A 19,052-nucleotide genomic window follows, 5' to 3' on the forward strand; every position below is an offset into this window, starting at 1 on the left:
TCGCACGCTGAGTCGTAACGTGATCTGGTGCGGATGCCTGACCGAACGCCTTCAGTTAAACAAGTCCACTTATAACAATGTGGTCAGCATCCAATGTCGAACACTTAATGAGCTATTGATTTTGGGGTATTATTTACATTTACATTATGAAGTTCGTCCATCATCCTTAAGAGTCCTTAGCACGTTCCTCAGCTGCTATGGTTCAACGATAGAGTATTGCTTTGAGTGCCTATGACTATACAGTTCAGCACAGGAGTGCAAAAGGAATCCAACATGTTGACTACATTCCTTTACAATCATCACGAGACAGACCTGATAATACTTCAGACTGTTTATTAGTGCAGCCCGTTACCGGTGTGACGTCCAGATCTCATTAGAGAAACTCGTAGATACTTTGGAAATATACTCAGTGCTATACGGAAAGGTTGGAATGCTGATCTGAAACGTAGATTTCCTGTCTATAATTCGAAGCGGGATGAGTTATCTACTACTCCTGGTGGTATTTTGTGTCTAAATGTTTGTGTTGTTATTCCTCCTTGATTGCGCGAATTTGTCCTTGAAGATCTTCATAGTGGACATCTAGATGTTGAGAAAATGAAGTTCTTGGCAAGGCTCACATGTTGGTGGCCAGAGATAAATGCAGATATATGTCGCACAGCAAACAATTGTAAGAGATGTCATAAGCTAAAAAGTCAGCCTTCGAAGTGGACTCCATGGCCAGTGTCGTCTGAGGCCAGGCAAAGAATTCCTGCAGACTATTGTGGTCCATTTCTCGGCAAATACTATGCACTTGTATTTATTGATTCTTTTTCTAAGTGGCCTGAAGTTTTTTTCACAAGTTCACTGAATTCTGACTTCACAATCGAAGCATTAAGGAAGGTATTTAGTCGAGAAGAGGTTCACATGGTTTTAGTGACTGATAATGGCTATCGTTTCGCTGCACATGTAGTCACTAATTGGTTGAATGGTATAGAGTGCAGACATCTGTTTACTGCTAATAGGCACCCTTGTTCAAATGGCCAGGCAGATAATTTCGTCAGGACATAGAAAATTGCTATTGATTCTATTGCCGCTTCAACATTTAATGAACTGGAGAGGAGAGGAGATGCATTTATACTTCAATATAGAAATGCCAAACATTCTGTGACGGAAGAGACTTCATCAAAGCTATTAAAAGGAAGAATTCTTCGTTCGAATACGGGGTATTTGGAGTCTGCAGAAGTTACATATTATCGTGGGAATGTTAGAAAATCTATGGTGAGAATTCTGGATATCAATGACTTCAGTATACATAACCGACATGTTGATCAAATACAATTCCAGGACCCAGGTGAGTCTGTTCCAACTTCGGTTGTTAATTCTAATACTGTAGCTAAAAATAATTCCACAGAATCAATAGCTCATTAAGTGTTCGACATTGGATGCTGACCACATTGTTATAAGTGGACTTGTTTAACTGAAGGCGTTCGGTCAGGCATCCGCACCAGATCACGTTACGACTCAGCGTGCGACACAGCTCCTACGTTCACTAGCCAGATTAGAGTAAACGTTTCTCGATATATTGATAACGTATCAAATATATCTTTCCGATCTCTTCTCATCTGACTTCTGATTTTAAATGGTTGGGGGACGATTCGAATATAGAAGGTGTTACTGGTTGCTAGTTGTCAAACTAGAATACTGGTCGTATCTTCAATACTAACGAGTGAATTCGAGATAATACAGAGTTTGCATTCAATAAACTGTCTGACAGACGTAAGGGGAACTTAAGAAGAAGACGTACAATCGATATAAGACACTGACACTCCAATTTGAGCTGTGGCGAGTGTAGTGTTTGAATGAAACGATGACTCCTCTGTATAGATGACTGTTTTGATTTTGAATTCAGAATACAGTACATACATTCGCTCTTGCTCATGCAATACTTGATTAAATTGCGTTATTGCTGGGACTACTAGTTCATACCATAATTCTAATTATCTTGAATATCACAGGCCCGTAGGTGCTACTTCGATGTTGGGTGGGTTCAGTGGAGCTGATCGATACAAGAGTTCTTTGAAATGCTCTACCCATCTGTTTCGTTGTTCTTCAATGTTGGTGATTACTTTGCCTTCCTTGCTTTCACTGGTCGTTCTGGTTTTCGGCTATTCCCAGCGAGCTTCTTTATTATATCATACAGTTGTCTTATGTTCGTTTCTCTTGCAGCCTTTTCCGCCGTCACTGTAGATTCTTTAACATATTTACGTTTGTCGGTTCTGATGCCTCTCTTCATATAATTGTTTACTTCTGTGTATTCGGCTTGTGATTTGACTTTTTCTGCTCTTGTTCGGCAGGTATTGATTGCTGCCTTCTTGTTCCTCCATTCTTCAGTCTTATGTAGTGTATCAACAGTGATCCACTCCGTGATGGTGCTTCTTGTGGCCCAGAACCTCCTGACATGTTGAGATGATCGCCTTCTTTTTCTCTTTCCCGTTGCTCTCCATAGTAGTTCCCTCTCCATTGAGTAGGTCATGAAAGGCCTGGAAACTGTTGCTGAGGGCTATCTTGATTTCGTTGAGTTTGTCAGTATCCCGAAGAAAATCCGTATTATACTTTTGTGATGTTGTCCGCCCCCTTGTCCAGTGCTTCTTAAGTTTCAATTTCATCTTGGTGACCATGAAGTAATGATCTGATGCTATATCAGCCCCTCTCCTGGTTCTCACGTCCTCCTGAACCTTTTGTTAATGCAGATATGGTCGATTTCGTTCTGTGTAGTGTGACCAGATGAAATCCAAGTGGCTTCGTGTGTGCGTTTATGTGGGAATATGGTGCCACCTACGACCAGTCTATTGAAGGCACACAGGTTTGCAAATCTCTCACCATTTTTGTTCCTTTCTCCCACTTCATGTCGTCCCATGATGTCTTCGTATCTAGTGTTGTTCATTCCAACCTTGGCATTTAAATCTCCCATCAGAATGGTCAGGTCCTTTGTTGGGCACTTCTTGCCAATTGACTGCAGCCTATCGTAGAATTGATCTTTAACATCTTCATCGTAGTCGTTGGTAGGCGCATAGGTTTGGATGACGTTCATTGTAATGCTCTCTTTCTTCGTTTTGAAAGCTTTGATGATCCTTGAATCATGAGATTCCCATCCTATGAGTGCATCTTATGCTTAGTTGGACAGCATAAGTGCAACGTCTTGTGTGTGGAGCATTTTCTTCTTCATGGCTTGATTATATCAGTGGCTCTCCTGAAGCTAGTCTTTGTTGGTCAACCTGCGCCCAATGTGTTTCACTGATTCCAAGAACCTCCAGGTTGTATCTTTTCATTTCTGCCGTAACTGGGATGGCTCTCACGGTACCCCATATTGTACGAACATCCCATTGGTTGCTCAGAAGAGTCATCAGCCTCGTGACTTCCGAGGGAACTTGGCTTTCACCATGAAATGTAATAATTCTTTTAAATGAAGACCATCTAAATACCAGGGATGAGTTAAAATGGTTTGAATAATTTTTCCTTTTGTCCCAACTCCTAATGGTGCTAAAAACATAGTCCCAGACTCATCGCCTGCTGCAGTAAGACTTCCGTCATCCAGTTCCGTTCGCCAAACAGCTGACGCTACATCGAATCAGAAAGATTCAACTAAAGTACCCTTATGTCTGATAAAACTAGTCCGATCCATTGTTAGAACTTTTTATTCAAGAAGACATTCTCTCATCGTTGACATGCTGGTAAGAGCTGATATAAAGTTATATTGTTACTTTTAAATGATCGTATTTTAATATTTTCACGATAAATTTTAGTCTTCATATCCATCTACTATCATATAATTTAATCTAAATATTGACTGATATCAGCTACGAAATAGAAAAGTACCTGTCAGAAATGTAAATACCAGCTTGACCCTGCAAACAAGTCAAGGTATTTCAACTGAATCACTTGTTATTTGAAGTCCTATTATCCTAGGGAGTTGATTAAATAGTATAGAAATTGGAGATAACCTCGAGTCCACGGAGTCATGCTGCTAACTGTATCCAGGTGCACCAACAATCATTTTTATCCACAGAACACCTGTGACGACAATACTTTTCCACTTTCAGAAGAGGGAACTGAGAAGACGGCCTCAGAAATATCATGCAACCTTACCTAGTTCTGGAGATAGGGAGTAAGAGTTGTTAAGGCTGCATTAAAATACTGGAAACAAACTTCCCCAGAAATCCCCTTGTGACCAAGCTCAAGCAGTTGTCTTTTGGGGTCTAATGCCACATTCCCGATCCAATAAAATTATTAATGTCCAGTCCTTTTGTCAGATTTAACACAAGGAGATGTCCATCCACCATCTGAGCGTCCGTAAAGTTCCGATCACCAGCAGACTACGAGCACCATTCTATTCATTGTCAATCTATTTCGTTTTGCAAATTTTCTGTTTCTGTTACCAATCTCTCGTCTTTTCCTGCATGTGCAACCAATGACAATGGTTTGAGGTTACAAAATTTTATCTCCTTTCCCCCGAAATGTTGCTCAAAATCTCATGTTTGAACTCTACGTCAAGTCGCATAGCAGGGGTTGCCAGTCAGAAATCTGCAATTATGTGCCAGTCAGTCAGTCAGCGACAACGTAGGACAATTATGTGCCACAGGTATATGTTGTATCTCTGAACACTTCATATTAGACTCAAGTGAGACTGTTCACTTGACCAACTGCTTGTTTCTAGTTGAGTGTAAATACGTCATGAAGTTGAAAAATAGGAACAACACTTCTAAACTAGATGTCAGTCGCTTGTTTAGCGAGTTACACAGTTACCCGCTTATGGTTTCTTTACACTCCCCAACGCAATAAAAAGTGGATCGTACTGAAGGCTTTCCAACTTCCGAATAACTCCTGGCAAACATTTTGTTCTTAACGGTTTTCATATATATTTGTGACGCAACTGAGTATCAGTTCGGTTATCGGGGCATTCGTAACTAGATCAAATAAAGGTATCGGACTCAGTGTTGTCGAGAAACTTTTGAAATTATACCGCCCCTCAGAAGAATGGGATGTGTTTCTAACAGGTGACCATCTATCAACTAATAATTTAGTAGCTCGTAGTATTGGACTTGGTCAGGAAGCTGTGAAGAAGCCCAGTAACGAGGGTCTGGATGTTAAGTTTCATCAACTAAATATAACAGATCGAGATGGTGGAATAGCATTCCTAACGTTTGTAGGGAAAAACTATCCTAATGGTATCACCATTGCAGTAAATAATGCTGAAATTGCCTACTAAGTCGTTTTATTACTTTGACGTATCTCTATAGGCTATCTGGTTCCATTCAGTAATCAAGCACGTAATTTGGTGAACACCAACTTTACTTCAACCATTAATTTCACGAAAGAGTTTATTCCTTTACTAACTGAAAATGTCAGGAGCAGTTCATACTCTTAAAACTAGTCAATATTTCTGCTGCTCTCATCCTCCATTTGTTTTCAAAAAGCCCAGTAATGATCTGTACGGAAAACTTGTCGGCCCTTATGGTGGGAATTGTAAGGTATGGTTTTACTGAAATGAATTCTAAATCAAAGATTCTAGTTCAGTAACGCGACTGTCTTTTTTGCTGGAATGCGTGTAATATGCCCGACCGTAGTTGCTGTCGTGGCGTGGTGGTCAAACTTGCGTATTATAACGACTCAACTGAGCTATATTGGCTGAAACACATGTCCCTTTAGGTCCTACCATGCCAGTTTGGTTGGTTGGAGGACGTCAAGACTAGAAGCAGTAGCTCAAGGTCCGAGGGCGAAGTTGTACTGCCGACCGTAGAGAGGCGCGACAAGAGTAAGGTATCTCCCTCGGACAACCAGCATCTGCGGCGCGGCAGTGCTGGCTTCTCATGACAGAAGGAAAGGGTTAGAAAAGGTCGACCCTAAAAATGTCACACGTCACCCCACGGGTTCCCGTCTCCGGAGGTAAGGCCTTTTGAAGTACGGAGCTGTCGCATCAAAAACCTTCCGTAAAAAGACCATGCACGACCGGCTTCAAGCAGTTGTCCCTTTTGGTCTGCGGTCACGCTCCCAGGTTGCTTAGACAATCCCTAACTCAGTTTCCTTTTCAGGTCCCTTAATAAGAACTATCCTTCCACAATGTGAGCAACCAGGAAGTGACAACCGCCCTCATACCTCTATCAGCTCTTGAGATCATCCTTGTGGGCAATCGAATCCCTCCTTCACCTCACAATAATTCTTCCATCTCTACAACTAACCCTTATTTATCTTTATCACTACGCGCCACCAATGCTAATGATTTGAGTTCACGCAATCGTATTACTGGTTTCCTGAAACTGCACTCCAAACTACATGTTGGAGCTTTTAATGTTCAAACCTTGTGTCGGATTGGAGAACAGGCTTCTTCAGTTACTCTTTGAGCATCTGGAGACCCCACTGCTACTTCCGGGGCTTCGTTGGTGCAGGTGTAGCATTAAGTTTTAAAGTAGGACAGGATTTGCTAGACCGGATTTCAATAGATAGTCGGAACAGTAAGCACCCGAGAAGATGGAGACACACACCGTTACCTTTTCGTTTTCTCTACCTACCCTCCCACTGATTGCAGCTCGGGTGAAGTTGAAGATGGATTTTGTGGAAAGCTATCCAACCTCCCTCAAAAGCTAAACGTTCTAATTTAGCAATAGTGGCAGGTGATTTTAATGCTCAAGTAAGTAAACTCAACCAAACTGAAAGGCACTTAGGCTGTGGCTCATAGAACAGATAATGGCGACTGTCATTTGCGACTATGCTCAGATAACCGTCTATTCCTGGCAAACGTCAACTTTAGGAGTAAGGAGAAACATCATCTGGCACGGCGACCTCCACAATCAACTCATCTATGGATTCAAGTAGATCACATTGCCATTAGCCATCGTTGGAGTGGCTCGATTGAAGAGTCTCATTCTGGAGCACATGTTTAGACTCGGATCATTCTCTAGTTTGAGAACGTATTTGTCTGCATCCTACTGGACGCAGAAAAGTTACGGGAAGAAAACCCCTTAGAGTCCAACTTGATGATGAAAAAATTAAGATTGTATTTCAGGAATCAGTAGAGAAGGAAATTGTTTAACCGTGAAAGTTGTATCTATCCCGATGTAGCTTGGTGTGATATCCAGAAATCTGTGGAGAAAGCAGTGATACCTACTGGTAACTTAAACCGAAGGGTCAACAAAAGTCAGTGGATTTTAGCGGCGCCTACAGAACTGATAGATGCTTAGAAACTCATTCCATCTAGCTCTGAATCACGATTCCGAAGACCAACATATCACAATAAAGAAAAATTGTCAAGCATCGACGATATAATTGATTATTGCATTACTAATCAAATTAAAAATAATTATGGAATAAAAATACATAAGGAAGAAAATAAAAAAAATTCGGTAGAAAATAATAACTAAATAAATGAGAAGTTAATTTTTCTGGGTAATCGTTATTTAATACATAGAAGCTTTTTGATTGAACCGATGCGAGATATAGGAGCTAGAGAAATTATTTATACTCTGTTAAATATGAATTCTAAACAAAAGGAAACAATTATACAGAATTAACTTCCTCTATATCACAAATTACTTTATAGGTACCTAAATTAAACAATAAATGTTTGTAAATCTTATTTGTTATGATTATTGGTATCAAGCAGTAAACTTCACCTGTCAAACTGCTTGGGTTAACAGAGACAGTTATATGAGAGATAGTAAAAGATGAATTTTAATCAAATAAAATATATCAAAAGTAGAAACAAAACAGGGAGGGGGATGAGACTGGAAGATAAAAACACTAAATGTTATGGTCTCTTGATGGTATTTTTGAACTAGAAAGACTGAAACAATTATGGGAATTGTATTGCTGTCTACGTATTTTCTGATATGAGTACATTAAATACTTTACAATTTCAGAAAATTCAGATCACAGCATGTTATTTAGCGAATAGACCTCAACGTGACAAGAAATATCACATAATTAACGGGGACAATAGGTTTCATTAAGTGAATAAAGTTATTCAGACCCTTCGTCACTTGCTTCTTCATTTGGAAAAACATGCTTACTGTTTTGAATATAACGATTAGATTGAGCTAGCAGTGAACTATCTCCCTGAAGTGATGAACAAGACGAACGCTTATGGCGAATACGGCCATTATGTCCCTTTATCGAAGTGTTGTTACCATGGGACTCTGTATTTTCATTGGTTTTATTCGTCCCATTAGTAGATGTAGTTCTCTTAGAGTCTGGATTTGGGTTATAAACTCCCGGAATAAATGGGTCACCATTGTCAACGCGTTTTCCAATCATATTTACATAAGCATTGAATTCTTCAGACATTTGTGCATACACTTGATATCCAGCTCCTTCGATTACCTAAAATATGGGTATACAGATTATTCTCTGTACTATTGATACCATCATAAAATCTAACGAAAAGGAACAATCATTTTACTAAATGGACGGGTGATTTTGAAACGGCATATGTTAAAAGGAATCCCGACTAAAACAACAAACTGCCGATAGAAATCGCTTTCTACAAAAAGCATTAAACAGCGCCACAATGGGCAAAATTATGACTGTGGAAAAGGCAGAATTTATTTTATTATTGTATATTTACTTACCAACTACACTGCTAGAAGGAATTTTTAACATGGCTTATTACATGAAGTGTTTAGGAGTACAAGTGATATGACTGATAAAATTAATTAATTGTGATACTTGAAATGATGATGAAGACAGGAGCAAATCTCTTTATCTCAGTTGGATATAGGAAGACAGGACGAAATGACTGAATAAGTCTAGGAATTAAAAATCCTAGAAAATAGCCACCTATGATACGACGGAATGTTAGATAATAAATAATTAATTAAGGAAGGAAACAGAAATCGAAAACCAACCAATCTTATTTCGCGTTTACCCGTCATAGCCATGATCATGTGAGGAAGAAATAATTTATTTGGCTGTAACGCAGTCTTATCTCAAAAATATAATCTCCTATCGAGACATTCACGAAATTATGGAATTGAAATGATAAGGTTAGTTCTGTTGAGCATCAATGTATATTTTACACAAATTAAAAAAAGCCTACATATAAATTATCCCAATACATTAGAATAAGTATGACGCTTAGCGCAAGGATGGTCATAGATTGTTCATAGGTCTAAGCAGCTACGTCAAAATCAAAACGCTAAGAATCACTTAAGTAAATATTAACATGTATACTTGAATTTCTGTGGGCACGCCAGAATTACTCAGGAAATATGGATGTACACGTTTGTGAAAGTCCATGTCATAATTTACAACCATTTACGTAACATGTATTAACGACGACGATAATGATTAACACTTGAATCCTACATGTTGACTAGAATTAATTCAATTTAATAAGGTATAATATACCTTAGTCAATAACAACAGAATGTAAATCATGTTTTTTTTAAAAAGCAGGACTAGTTATTGTAATTGGTTTATATGCACAACTATACTTATAGATATAAAAGAAAATGAGAAATGAAAACTCAAAAACCACATTCATTAGGGTGTGACCCACACCACTAATGATACAACTGAAGTCCCAACAATATATTAGGTAACACATTAATTGAATTCAGCAGACAAATAACGGCTACTAGTCGGTATGACCAAAACCTATGCACAAGCCGTCCGACTTGGAATAAGTGAAATGCAAAACTTCATTTAGAGAAACAATCTAAGTTTCAGAAGAACTCCATTAAAAGTCTTAATTAAACTATCTGGAACATCATCGGTTAGTGAATAAACACGAAGGTAATAACCATATTTGAGTCATAAATTGGACAGCAATCGGATTTGGATTGTAATCCTAAAAAATTACCAGTTCAACACTGCTATTTCAGCTACAACATGTTGTAGCTCATTAAAGTTTGTCTAGATATACTGAGTCAAGTAAATTTGGTACACTAGCCAATCTACACTTTCTCAGTCAGATAAACCATTCACAATTCCTAGATCTGTTCATTCATACAACATATATGTTGGCAGATCACTGGAGTCAGGAACTCTGGTTTCGAAAATTACCGAAGTATACCAACCTAGATCGCATAAAAAACACGAACGAATCAAAGTAATGTACATGATAAAAACTAGTTGCAATTAATCGTGTTTAGATAAAAAAAATACTGCTTTATAATTGAATTTACTTAGTGTTTATCTGATGAGTTTTATCATCATTAATAACGAACACTTTGTTATGTACAGCTTCTTGAAAATGAGAATGACTTCCATTTACCAAATCCAGAAGACTTAATGCATGTGAATAAGTAGTGTGAACAGAAACTAATCATATCCAATGGTTTTAAAAAAAATCTATTGTCATTTACTATAAAGAATAATTCAACACATCTTTCAAAAAATGACTTTATATATGAGCGTGAAAAGTAAACAAGATCACATGTTCCTTATATTCAATCGGTCAAAAAACTAGAAAACGTGAATGTGATAATTTGGATTGTCATATCCTAACGAAAACTGAAGGGATAGCAACTTCTAGAACTAATCTACGAACTATTGTTATGTATATTTTTATCATATGATTTTTGTTTATACGATTTATTATTCCCAATCTGTCGCCAATTTGTTATTTACTGCCTTCCATATTCATTGCCACTTCTTGGCTTGATTATGTATAATTGTTATTTTTCACTTCATGGCGTGATGTGGTCTGGTATCTCTGTACAGAAGCTATGTCTTGTGGAAATATAATATAGTGGAGGCTGATTAACGATTTCTGAACTCAAGGGCAGGGCAGCGAGAGAACTACAGGATGGTGAACCAGTAAGGAATTGACAGTTGACCCAAAGTTACTAGTGCTGGTTGGACGTGTAATTGATTAACTCAGATGCTAAATTATGTGAATTGGGATGCTGATTGGTGGTTTTGTTACGTGATATTAGTCAGTGGCCATAAAACATAAAATGGATCATTTTTAGAGATCCAAATATGTATTTGTGGAAAACCCCAAGTAAGGGTGAAATAGATTTTAACTGCACCACTGATATCATTAACTATGGCAAATACTTTTAGAATCAGAAGTAGTGTACTCCTTCTAAGATATTAGGAGTAAGGGCATTGGGAAGAAATTAGGAAGCCAACAAAAGCAATGGAGAATTGTTCATTAAAGAAAACATTTGCGCAATTTATCACAACAGAGAAGAATCAATTATCTAGTCGAGTAAACTGATCAGTCCAATCAGATTCAACATAAACCAATTTATTAAGGTGTTTTGGTGGATTTATCGATCTGATCACAATACTTTACTAGAAGACATTTAGTAATACTGTTTGTTGGCATTGTATTACAATACTTGAAACATTACTAAATATCTTATTCCCAAAGTACATCCCAACACATACAAACACAGAATATGCCATTAGGTCTAGCTAATAAACAACTGATGAGTAATCACATATTTTTAAAGCTATTTTTGACGATTTTTCTCGGAACAAACATTAATGAATGGGAACACTTATCTTTTTTGTACGTTTTTGCAAATACAACAGAAATGCATACATATAAAATTACGCAATCAGTGCCTGAACAGCAAAAATAAAATGGACAAATTAGAAGACATGTACACATATATGAAGTTTTTTGTCTGCATAGTTTGATTTAAGAAAGGATATATGAACAATCAATTAACGGAGTGAACTAGTTGTTGAATCAAGAGTCTGTGATGACAAGCACTTAGATACGATACAATAATATCTTCGACTACAAAGTTTTCACACTATGCTCGAGTAGATATCTAGGGATTGAACTATCTTAGAAATTGGATTTGAGTACAATGAATGGTTAATTTTAAAATCTACCAAAATAAAATTTGATCAATCAATCACCTATTCACCATTAAAAGTGTGGATACAAAACAATGATAATCTTCAATTCAGAACAAATTCGCACGTTAAATACACATAACCACAGAATTCGGTTGCTTACGAGTGAAATGACCAAGTAATATGAAACTTTCACTAACTAATGTTATAACAGCCAGGTTTACATTGAATTTCTATTGGTATTTTAGTATTGAGTACTATGTAATTAAGAAAATAAAACAAGGTCTCAAGAAATCTTTTATGATAAATAGCGATCCGAAAAAATGAGATTAGTCAGCAGGTTTTCCATGATATAGTAAGTATAGCTTATTTTCCTTTTTAAACGATTTATGCCTAGAATAGACTCAACAATTCGAAACAAATTTTGTTAATTAGAGGCTGTTATAAACAGACAATTAATTAGTGTAGGTAGTAATAGCTACTATAAAGAACTTAATGTTTAGTTTTCCTGCCTAACAAAAATTGAATTACAAAAATAACTTCAAAGTTATTGACATCAAAAGAATCTTGGCTATACATAAAATGTTAAGGCATCAAAAACAAGTCAGTAGGAAAAATGTTAATATATTGCAGTGGGATTAATTATGGGTTTAAACAAAGGGACAACGCTTAATACATTTCCAGATATGTAAAATCGTAGGGTATGATTTGAAATTGTAAATAAGTAAAAGAACTAAAATTTTATTAGACTACTGGAATACTTCATCTAATCAGACACATTGCATTAGCCACAGCCACCTTTTTTATGATTCATGGAACAGTGCAAACTCATTTGCAAACAAAAATTGGATTTGTACTGTGGTGTCTATGTACTAACATGATTCATCCCAGCTTATAGACAGACTTTAACAACTCAGGCAGCATGTGGCTAGTGAGTCACTTTTACCATAATAATAACCCTATTATTTTCATAAGCTATCATGACCTTTAAGCAAATATACGTTTTATATTCATGTCCTGATTCTACGCTTATGAGCCTTGTGTGTATGTCTATCGCTCACTACATTTTATCCAATGCATCATGTCTCTTTGTCACATTACTCATTATCTATTTCCAGCTATATTAGCTCTTGTTATGAGTAGTATGGGAGAGTTGGCTCACTTGTCGTCTCCACTTCACTTTAGTTTGCCTTCACAAACGATTGCAATGAAATAGCCCGACCCAACATAATTCGCATTTGGCTTCTTATTACCTTCACTGGACAAACGGGGTTAGACTAAGTGCAGTATACGGAATTAAACGGAAGATTTATATTCATAGTATACTTATTTCATATTGGAGTCAGATCGACGAGCCACTAAAATGCAAACTGGGTGTCAAAGATCAACGGATAATGTGTCTGACCAAACACTGGTGTGTGTGTGTAGCCCAGATTATTTGTGAAGAAAAAATTACGAGGTGGCTACCTACCTTTACATCTACGTACGAATTAGGAAGTAACACACGAGTTCTATATCCTGTTGATAAATCCATCCACGATCGAGAACCATATATAAAAGTGACAGGAACATTAGGATCGAGTTGGCTAATTCTGTTTAACATTGGGCGTTGAGGCCATCCAACTGAACTACATAATGATTTGAATCCTGTTTCACCGCTTAAATGAAAATTGTATTCCCAATAATAAAAGCAGAATTAGAATGAAATAGCGCGATAAGAAGGATAAACTGTTATGAAAAGTACATATTACTTCTTAATCTATCTCTATAGATGGTTTTTCGTAAAGAACATTCTTACGAGACGGAAAACATACCTAGTACATATTGGATGAAAGGAGAATGAATCAGCTGACAAGAATCTATTTTGTTTTAGGTTGGGACATAAGTATTGTGACATATTCATCTACACACAAGATTTTGTGTACGAGACTGAATAGCAGAGATGGTTTTGAGGTGAAGATGCCTTCGTTTAGAACTCATCTGGACAAATTCTCTAGTGTCCGCAGGGTTGAATAATCAGAACAACAAAAATAACTCGATAAGACATTATGTGATTTTTTGAGTCCATACACAACACAAAGAACGTAAAATTAAAAAAAAATAATAATGTTAAAACAAGCTACTAATATATCACCCACATAAATCCCCAGATAAGAAACTTACTTAAGTAATCACAGAATATGAAATAAGTCGCTTTTCGGTTCATCATTATTAACACCACAATTCGTATTATTAATTTTCCCCTAATCCAGAAAAGACCACATCTGACAGTACAAAAGTGGACAATGCAGGCATGAAATTACCTTTCAAAAGTTGAATCAATATATACGAATTTGAGCAACAAACAACTAGAAGCATGAAACTATAACACAAACATATGTTTGCAGTCATCTACGACAAAAAAGTACAAAGGCTAATTATAAAACGTTTAGTTGTTCAAACAAAACTTAGATGTGTGCATGTACAGGATCTGACCAATTATGACGGTTCTATTTTATCATAGAAAGGTCTAACAACTTTTTGAAAACTGCTCGAAAACCGACTAGATCGCGGTGAGCCGAAATGTCAACTGATTTAACTTTACTTTCAGAGAAAAACCTGCATGTGTTGGGGTCAGCAGCAAGTACAAACCTAGTGTAAATGAAACAATCCGCGAGGTTGACGGCGCTTAAGCTAGTAAACTGCAGACACCTATAACGTTATGCAGTTTCACTGCCCCACCGATTTCGACAAAACTGTGACCTTTTCCCTGCCAGTGAACACAAATGCACCTAAAGAAGTGGACCCGCAAGAAAACTCATCCTTTACAGAATCACGAGCCACCAGGCCTAAACGACTTTTCTCTTATGATTTTTAATGTGACAGATTTTTTAGTCACGAATACGACAAGGTTATTTGACAAGATGTTAAAAAATTGAGAGTATTCCATCAAAATTTCGAGGACCCGGGATATTTAACCTAGAAAGGGGTCTATATAATACATATAGGGGATATAAGTTTGTAATCAGAAGAGTTAAAATACATAGACTTCCATGACTCTATACAGATAACATAAAAAGGGTGAAATCGACTACACACAATGCAAAATTCCTCGACATCACTTTACGTTATGGAGGGCGAAAATCATTTTACAGATATATTATGAATAATTTTAGTTAATTGGAGACGGTTGTTCCCAAAAATTTATTTGGCCATGGATGATACCATTTTCCCCCAGCCAACACATACACAGAGCTATATGGGTTTCACCAAAACACACTACAGAGAGCATTTGCATTAATGAAAAGATTAGTGTTCATGGGACACAAAAGAATAAACAGAGGAGCTGACATAGCTGTAGATCACAACCTGGTGGGGGGCCAAGTTGAAACTGGAGCTAAAGAAGCACTAAACAACTGGAAAAAGCTTTACAAAGGTTAATACATCCTTTCTTTGAGATATTAAAAAAACTCAACAAATCCAATACAGCTCTGAGCGAGAAGTTCCAAACCTTACAAAATCTACTCAAAGAGGAGGAAGCCGATAACGACCGAAAACAGATTTAATAAGCAGTAACTTCAACATAACAGCAGGTGCTGGGTCGCAATAAGCACCAGCATAAAGAATGGATCTCTGTTGATACCCTGCGCAAGATTCAAGAAGGAAGAAACAAGAAGACAGTAGTCAACAACAAACGAATAAGAACAGCGAAAGCTAAGGCACAGACGGAATATACAGAAGCAAACAAACGAGTAAAGAAAAGCATCAAAACGAACAAGAGAAAATATGTAGAAGACATAGCAACTACAACTGAATGACATGGAACGGAAAGAAATATCGAGTAACCATGTGATACAACTAAGAAGTTAGAGAGAAAATGTAGTAGATCACAGTGACCGGTCAGGAACAAACAAGAAACATCAATCACTGAGGTCAAAGAGCAGAAGAACAGATGGATAGAGAGAGCACTTTGAAAGGCTCCTGGATAGAACAGCCCAACTGAACACACCGAAAATCGAATTAGCACACACAGACCATCTTACGGATCTCCCACCAATAATAGAGGAGATCGGCATATCTGTCAGACAAACAAAGGCTGGGAAAGTAGCAGTTCCAGTCAACATACCTGTGGAAGCATTGAAGTTAGACGTAGAGGTGACTACAAAGATGCGCTACACTCTTTTCAGAAAAATTTGGGAGAGGGAACAAATACCAGCAGACTGGAAAGAGGGATACCTCATCAATATACCAAAGAGGGGAGATCTGAGCAAGTGTGAGAAATACAGAGGCATCACACTACTGACAGTACCAAGAAAAGTTCTCAACAGTGTTGTTAAACCGCATGAAAGATTCAGTAGACGTCCAACCTCAAGATCAACAGGCTGGGTTCTGTAAGGATCAATCGTGAACCGACCAAATTGCCACACTATGGATCATTGTTGAGCAATCGACTGAATAGAACTCACCACTATACATCAATTTCTTTGGCTATGATAAGGCATTTGACAGCGTGGATGGGAAAACCTCGTGGAACATTTCTCGACACTATGGTGTACCTGAGAAGATTATCACCATCATAGACTTCTCATGAAGGACTATGCTGCAAAGGCGCACATGGAGGGCAGCTCACAGATGCATTCCAAGTGAAGACCAGTGTTAGGAAAGGCTGAATACTCTTGCTTTTTCTATTTCTTCTAGTGGTCGATTAAACCATGAAGACCTTCACAGTTCAGGAAAAGTACGGAATACAGTGGATAGCTTGCATGCAACTAGACGATTTGGACTTCGCAGATGACCTAGTTCTTCTATCCCATACACACGAACAAATGAAAGAGAAGACAACCAGTGTAAAAGTAGTCTCTGCAGCAGTAGGCCTCAACATACACAAAGGAAAAAACAACATCCTAGAATACAACACAGCGAGCAGCGACTGAATCACATTTAGTGGAGAATCTATGAAAGAGGTGGAAGCTTTTACGTACCCGAACAGTATCATTGATAAACAAGAGAGATCTGAAGGCAACGGTTAGCAAAGCAGGGGAAGCATTCCTACAGTTGAAGAACATCTGAGACTCAAAACTAACTTGAAATCCCCACGGCAAGAGGAAAAGAGGCAGACCATAGAACACACTACGCCGGGAATTGGAGGCAGATATCGAAATGATGGACAGCACTTGGCAAAAACTGAAGGGAGAGCCCATGACAGCGCTGGGTTGAGAGTTCTGATCGATGGCTTATGCTCCAACAGGGTTAACATATATGAATGGTATCAAGTTGTCGCATCGCACTGGCACAGGGAGACAAAGTTAGTAATGAGAAAGGCAGAGTAAGAAAAGTTAGTAACATTATCGGTAGCAATGTTTCACATTTTTCAAAACAACATAATGTGCACATATTGATTGTAATCGTACGTGAACTGTGCGTTTTTAAATTCCTGTTTTATATAGTTACGACATTGTGATTTCGTTTTTTGCAACGGATTTCTTGGTACTTTATTATAGAGAGTATTTCATGGTCTATGAACAGCGTAATAAATAGAACTTAGTAAATTCTTTATACGGTTGGTTAGCGTGAGGCATTTAAACGATTTAAAATTTAGCATGAGCGATTCTCGCTGTGTATATATAGATCTAGAATAAAAACTGCTTTCAGCGAGACTTTTCAACGTAAATGTAGTAAATTCAAACATGTTGTTAGTAACTTTTTTCAAGTGGCTAATTAGAAAGCGTTTACTTGACAGAAGATTTACGAGGCCAGACTTTTTAAATGTGATTTGCAAACAATTCGCAAATGTTTTAATAGTAATAATGACGGATATCATAGTTAAGTTATTCTACTTGTGCCTAATAACTTCCCGTTTTAATGTACATTTTTGTTTATATTTAAATGTGACACACCATGTGATGTGATAAACTTAATTTCATGTCAAATACTGTACCCAAATGTTTGATATATATATATATATATATATATATATATATATATATATAAGTTGAAGAATACAAAGGTATCTCTTGTTTTGAAAACGCTGGAGCGACTGAAAGATTAACGTCATGTTTAATTATAAACTAGGTTGAATAAATCAATAAATTTCGATGTCAAACATTTTGATAGGCTATTATGACTTATCCTTTGATAAATGGAAATTAATTCTACATAGCGCTACAACAATTCAAAGAATTGTAAAGAAAGGTTTTATGAAAAATAGAAGTTATGCTGAGTTTATGAATGAACATAGAGATAACGATAATTCATAGGACACAATGTGATCGCAGTAACGTCGAAAGACAATCAATCGAACGGAAAATCCAGAAAGCAATGTTACGTAAGTGTTTTTACAGAATAATACATAAAAACTATAAATAAAAGGTTACTTATAACAAGAACGAATAAAAAACAGATGCAGTGTTTGTGGTAACAGCATATAGATCATCATCTAAACATTGACCATGAGGACCGTATGCTAGGCTACTTATGAAATCAACAAAATATGACCATAAAAATTTGTTACATACTGTGAACTGTTTGTATAGTTAGCATATATCTACAAGCGAAATTCTGACTCCGTTGACCGTGAGGTTCTATGGCAGTGTTTGTCACTGAAAGGAGTACCAAAGAAGTACATGAACCCCATAAAGGCTCTCTACTCGAACACAACTGGTCGAGTTAGAGCCTATGGCGAACTGTCATCAGAATTGGTTACCTCAAGTGGTGTTCGTCAGGGCTTTCCACTCTCCCCATTCTTGTTTAACTTTGTCGTTGACATGCTTTTAGAGATAACACTTTCATCATCTCAATTTCCAGAAGTTGAACTTTTACCGGGAGGCTCACTTGTTGACTTAGGATACGCCGACGACATAGTTTTATTTGGTGAAGACGCTGACAAAATGCAGAGTCTTCTGACCACTACAAACAACTATGCAAGCATATTTGGTATGCGATTCTTCCCCTCGATGTGCAAAATGTTACTTCATGATTGGGTTGCATCGGCATCCTAACGAATGATAGGGAGTGAAGTAGTTGAGTGTGTTGACCGCTTCACTTATCTCGGGAGTCTCATCAACCCTTGTGGTCTGGTATGTGACGAAATCTCAGCACGGATAAAGAAGGCTCGTCTAGCTTTCGCCAACTTGCGTCATTTATGGTGTAGGCGAGATAACCGTCTAGTAACAAAAGGACGGGTTTACTATGCAGCATTTCGTTCCGTCCTACCTTATGGCAATGAAACATGGCCGATAAGAGTAGAGGATATTCGTAGGCTACTAGTATTCGATCATAGTTGC

At 37.5% G+C, this 19,052-nt stretch overlaps 1 protein-coding gene across 1 annotated transcript; it reads left to right on the forward strand.

Annotated features, from left to right (window-relative positions):
* Positions 1 to 8,115: 8,115 nt before the first annotated feature.
* Positions 8,116 to 13,403, forward strand: Smp_203570 (uncharacterized protein; the record flags this gene model as incomplete). Its single annotated transcript, XM_018789163.1, has 2 exons — positions 8,116 to 8,357; positions 13,268 to 13,403. 2 exons carry the CDS (start codon positions 8,116 to 8,118, stop codon positions 13,401 to 13,403), a joined length of 378 nt encoding a protein of 125 aa, XP_018654634.1.
* Positions 13,404 to 19,052: the final 5,649 nt, after the last annotated feature.

The sequence above is a fragment of the Schistosoma mansoni genome, chromosome W (genome assembly GCF_000237925.1).
Source record: "Schistosoma mansoni strain Puerto Rico chromosome W, complete genome".
In the NCBI taxonomy this organism is placed as follows: Eukaryota; Metazoa; Platyhelminthes; class Trematoda; order Strigeidida; family Schistosomatidae; genus Schistosoma; species Schistosoma mansoni.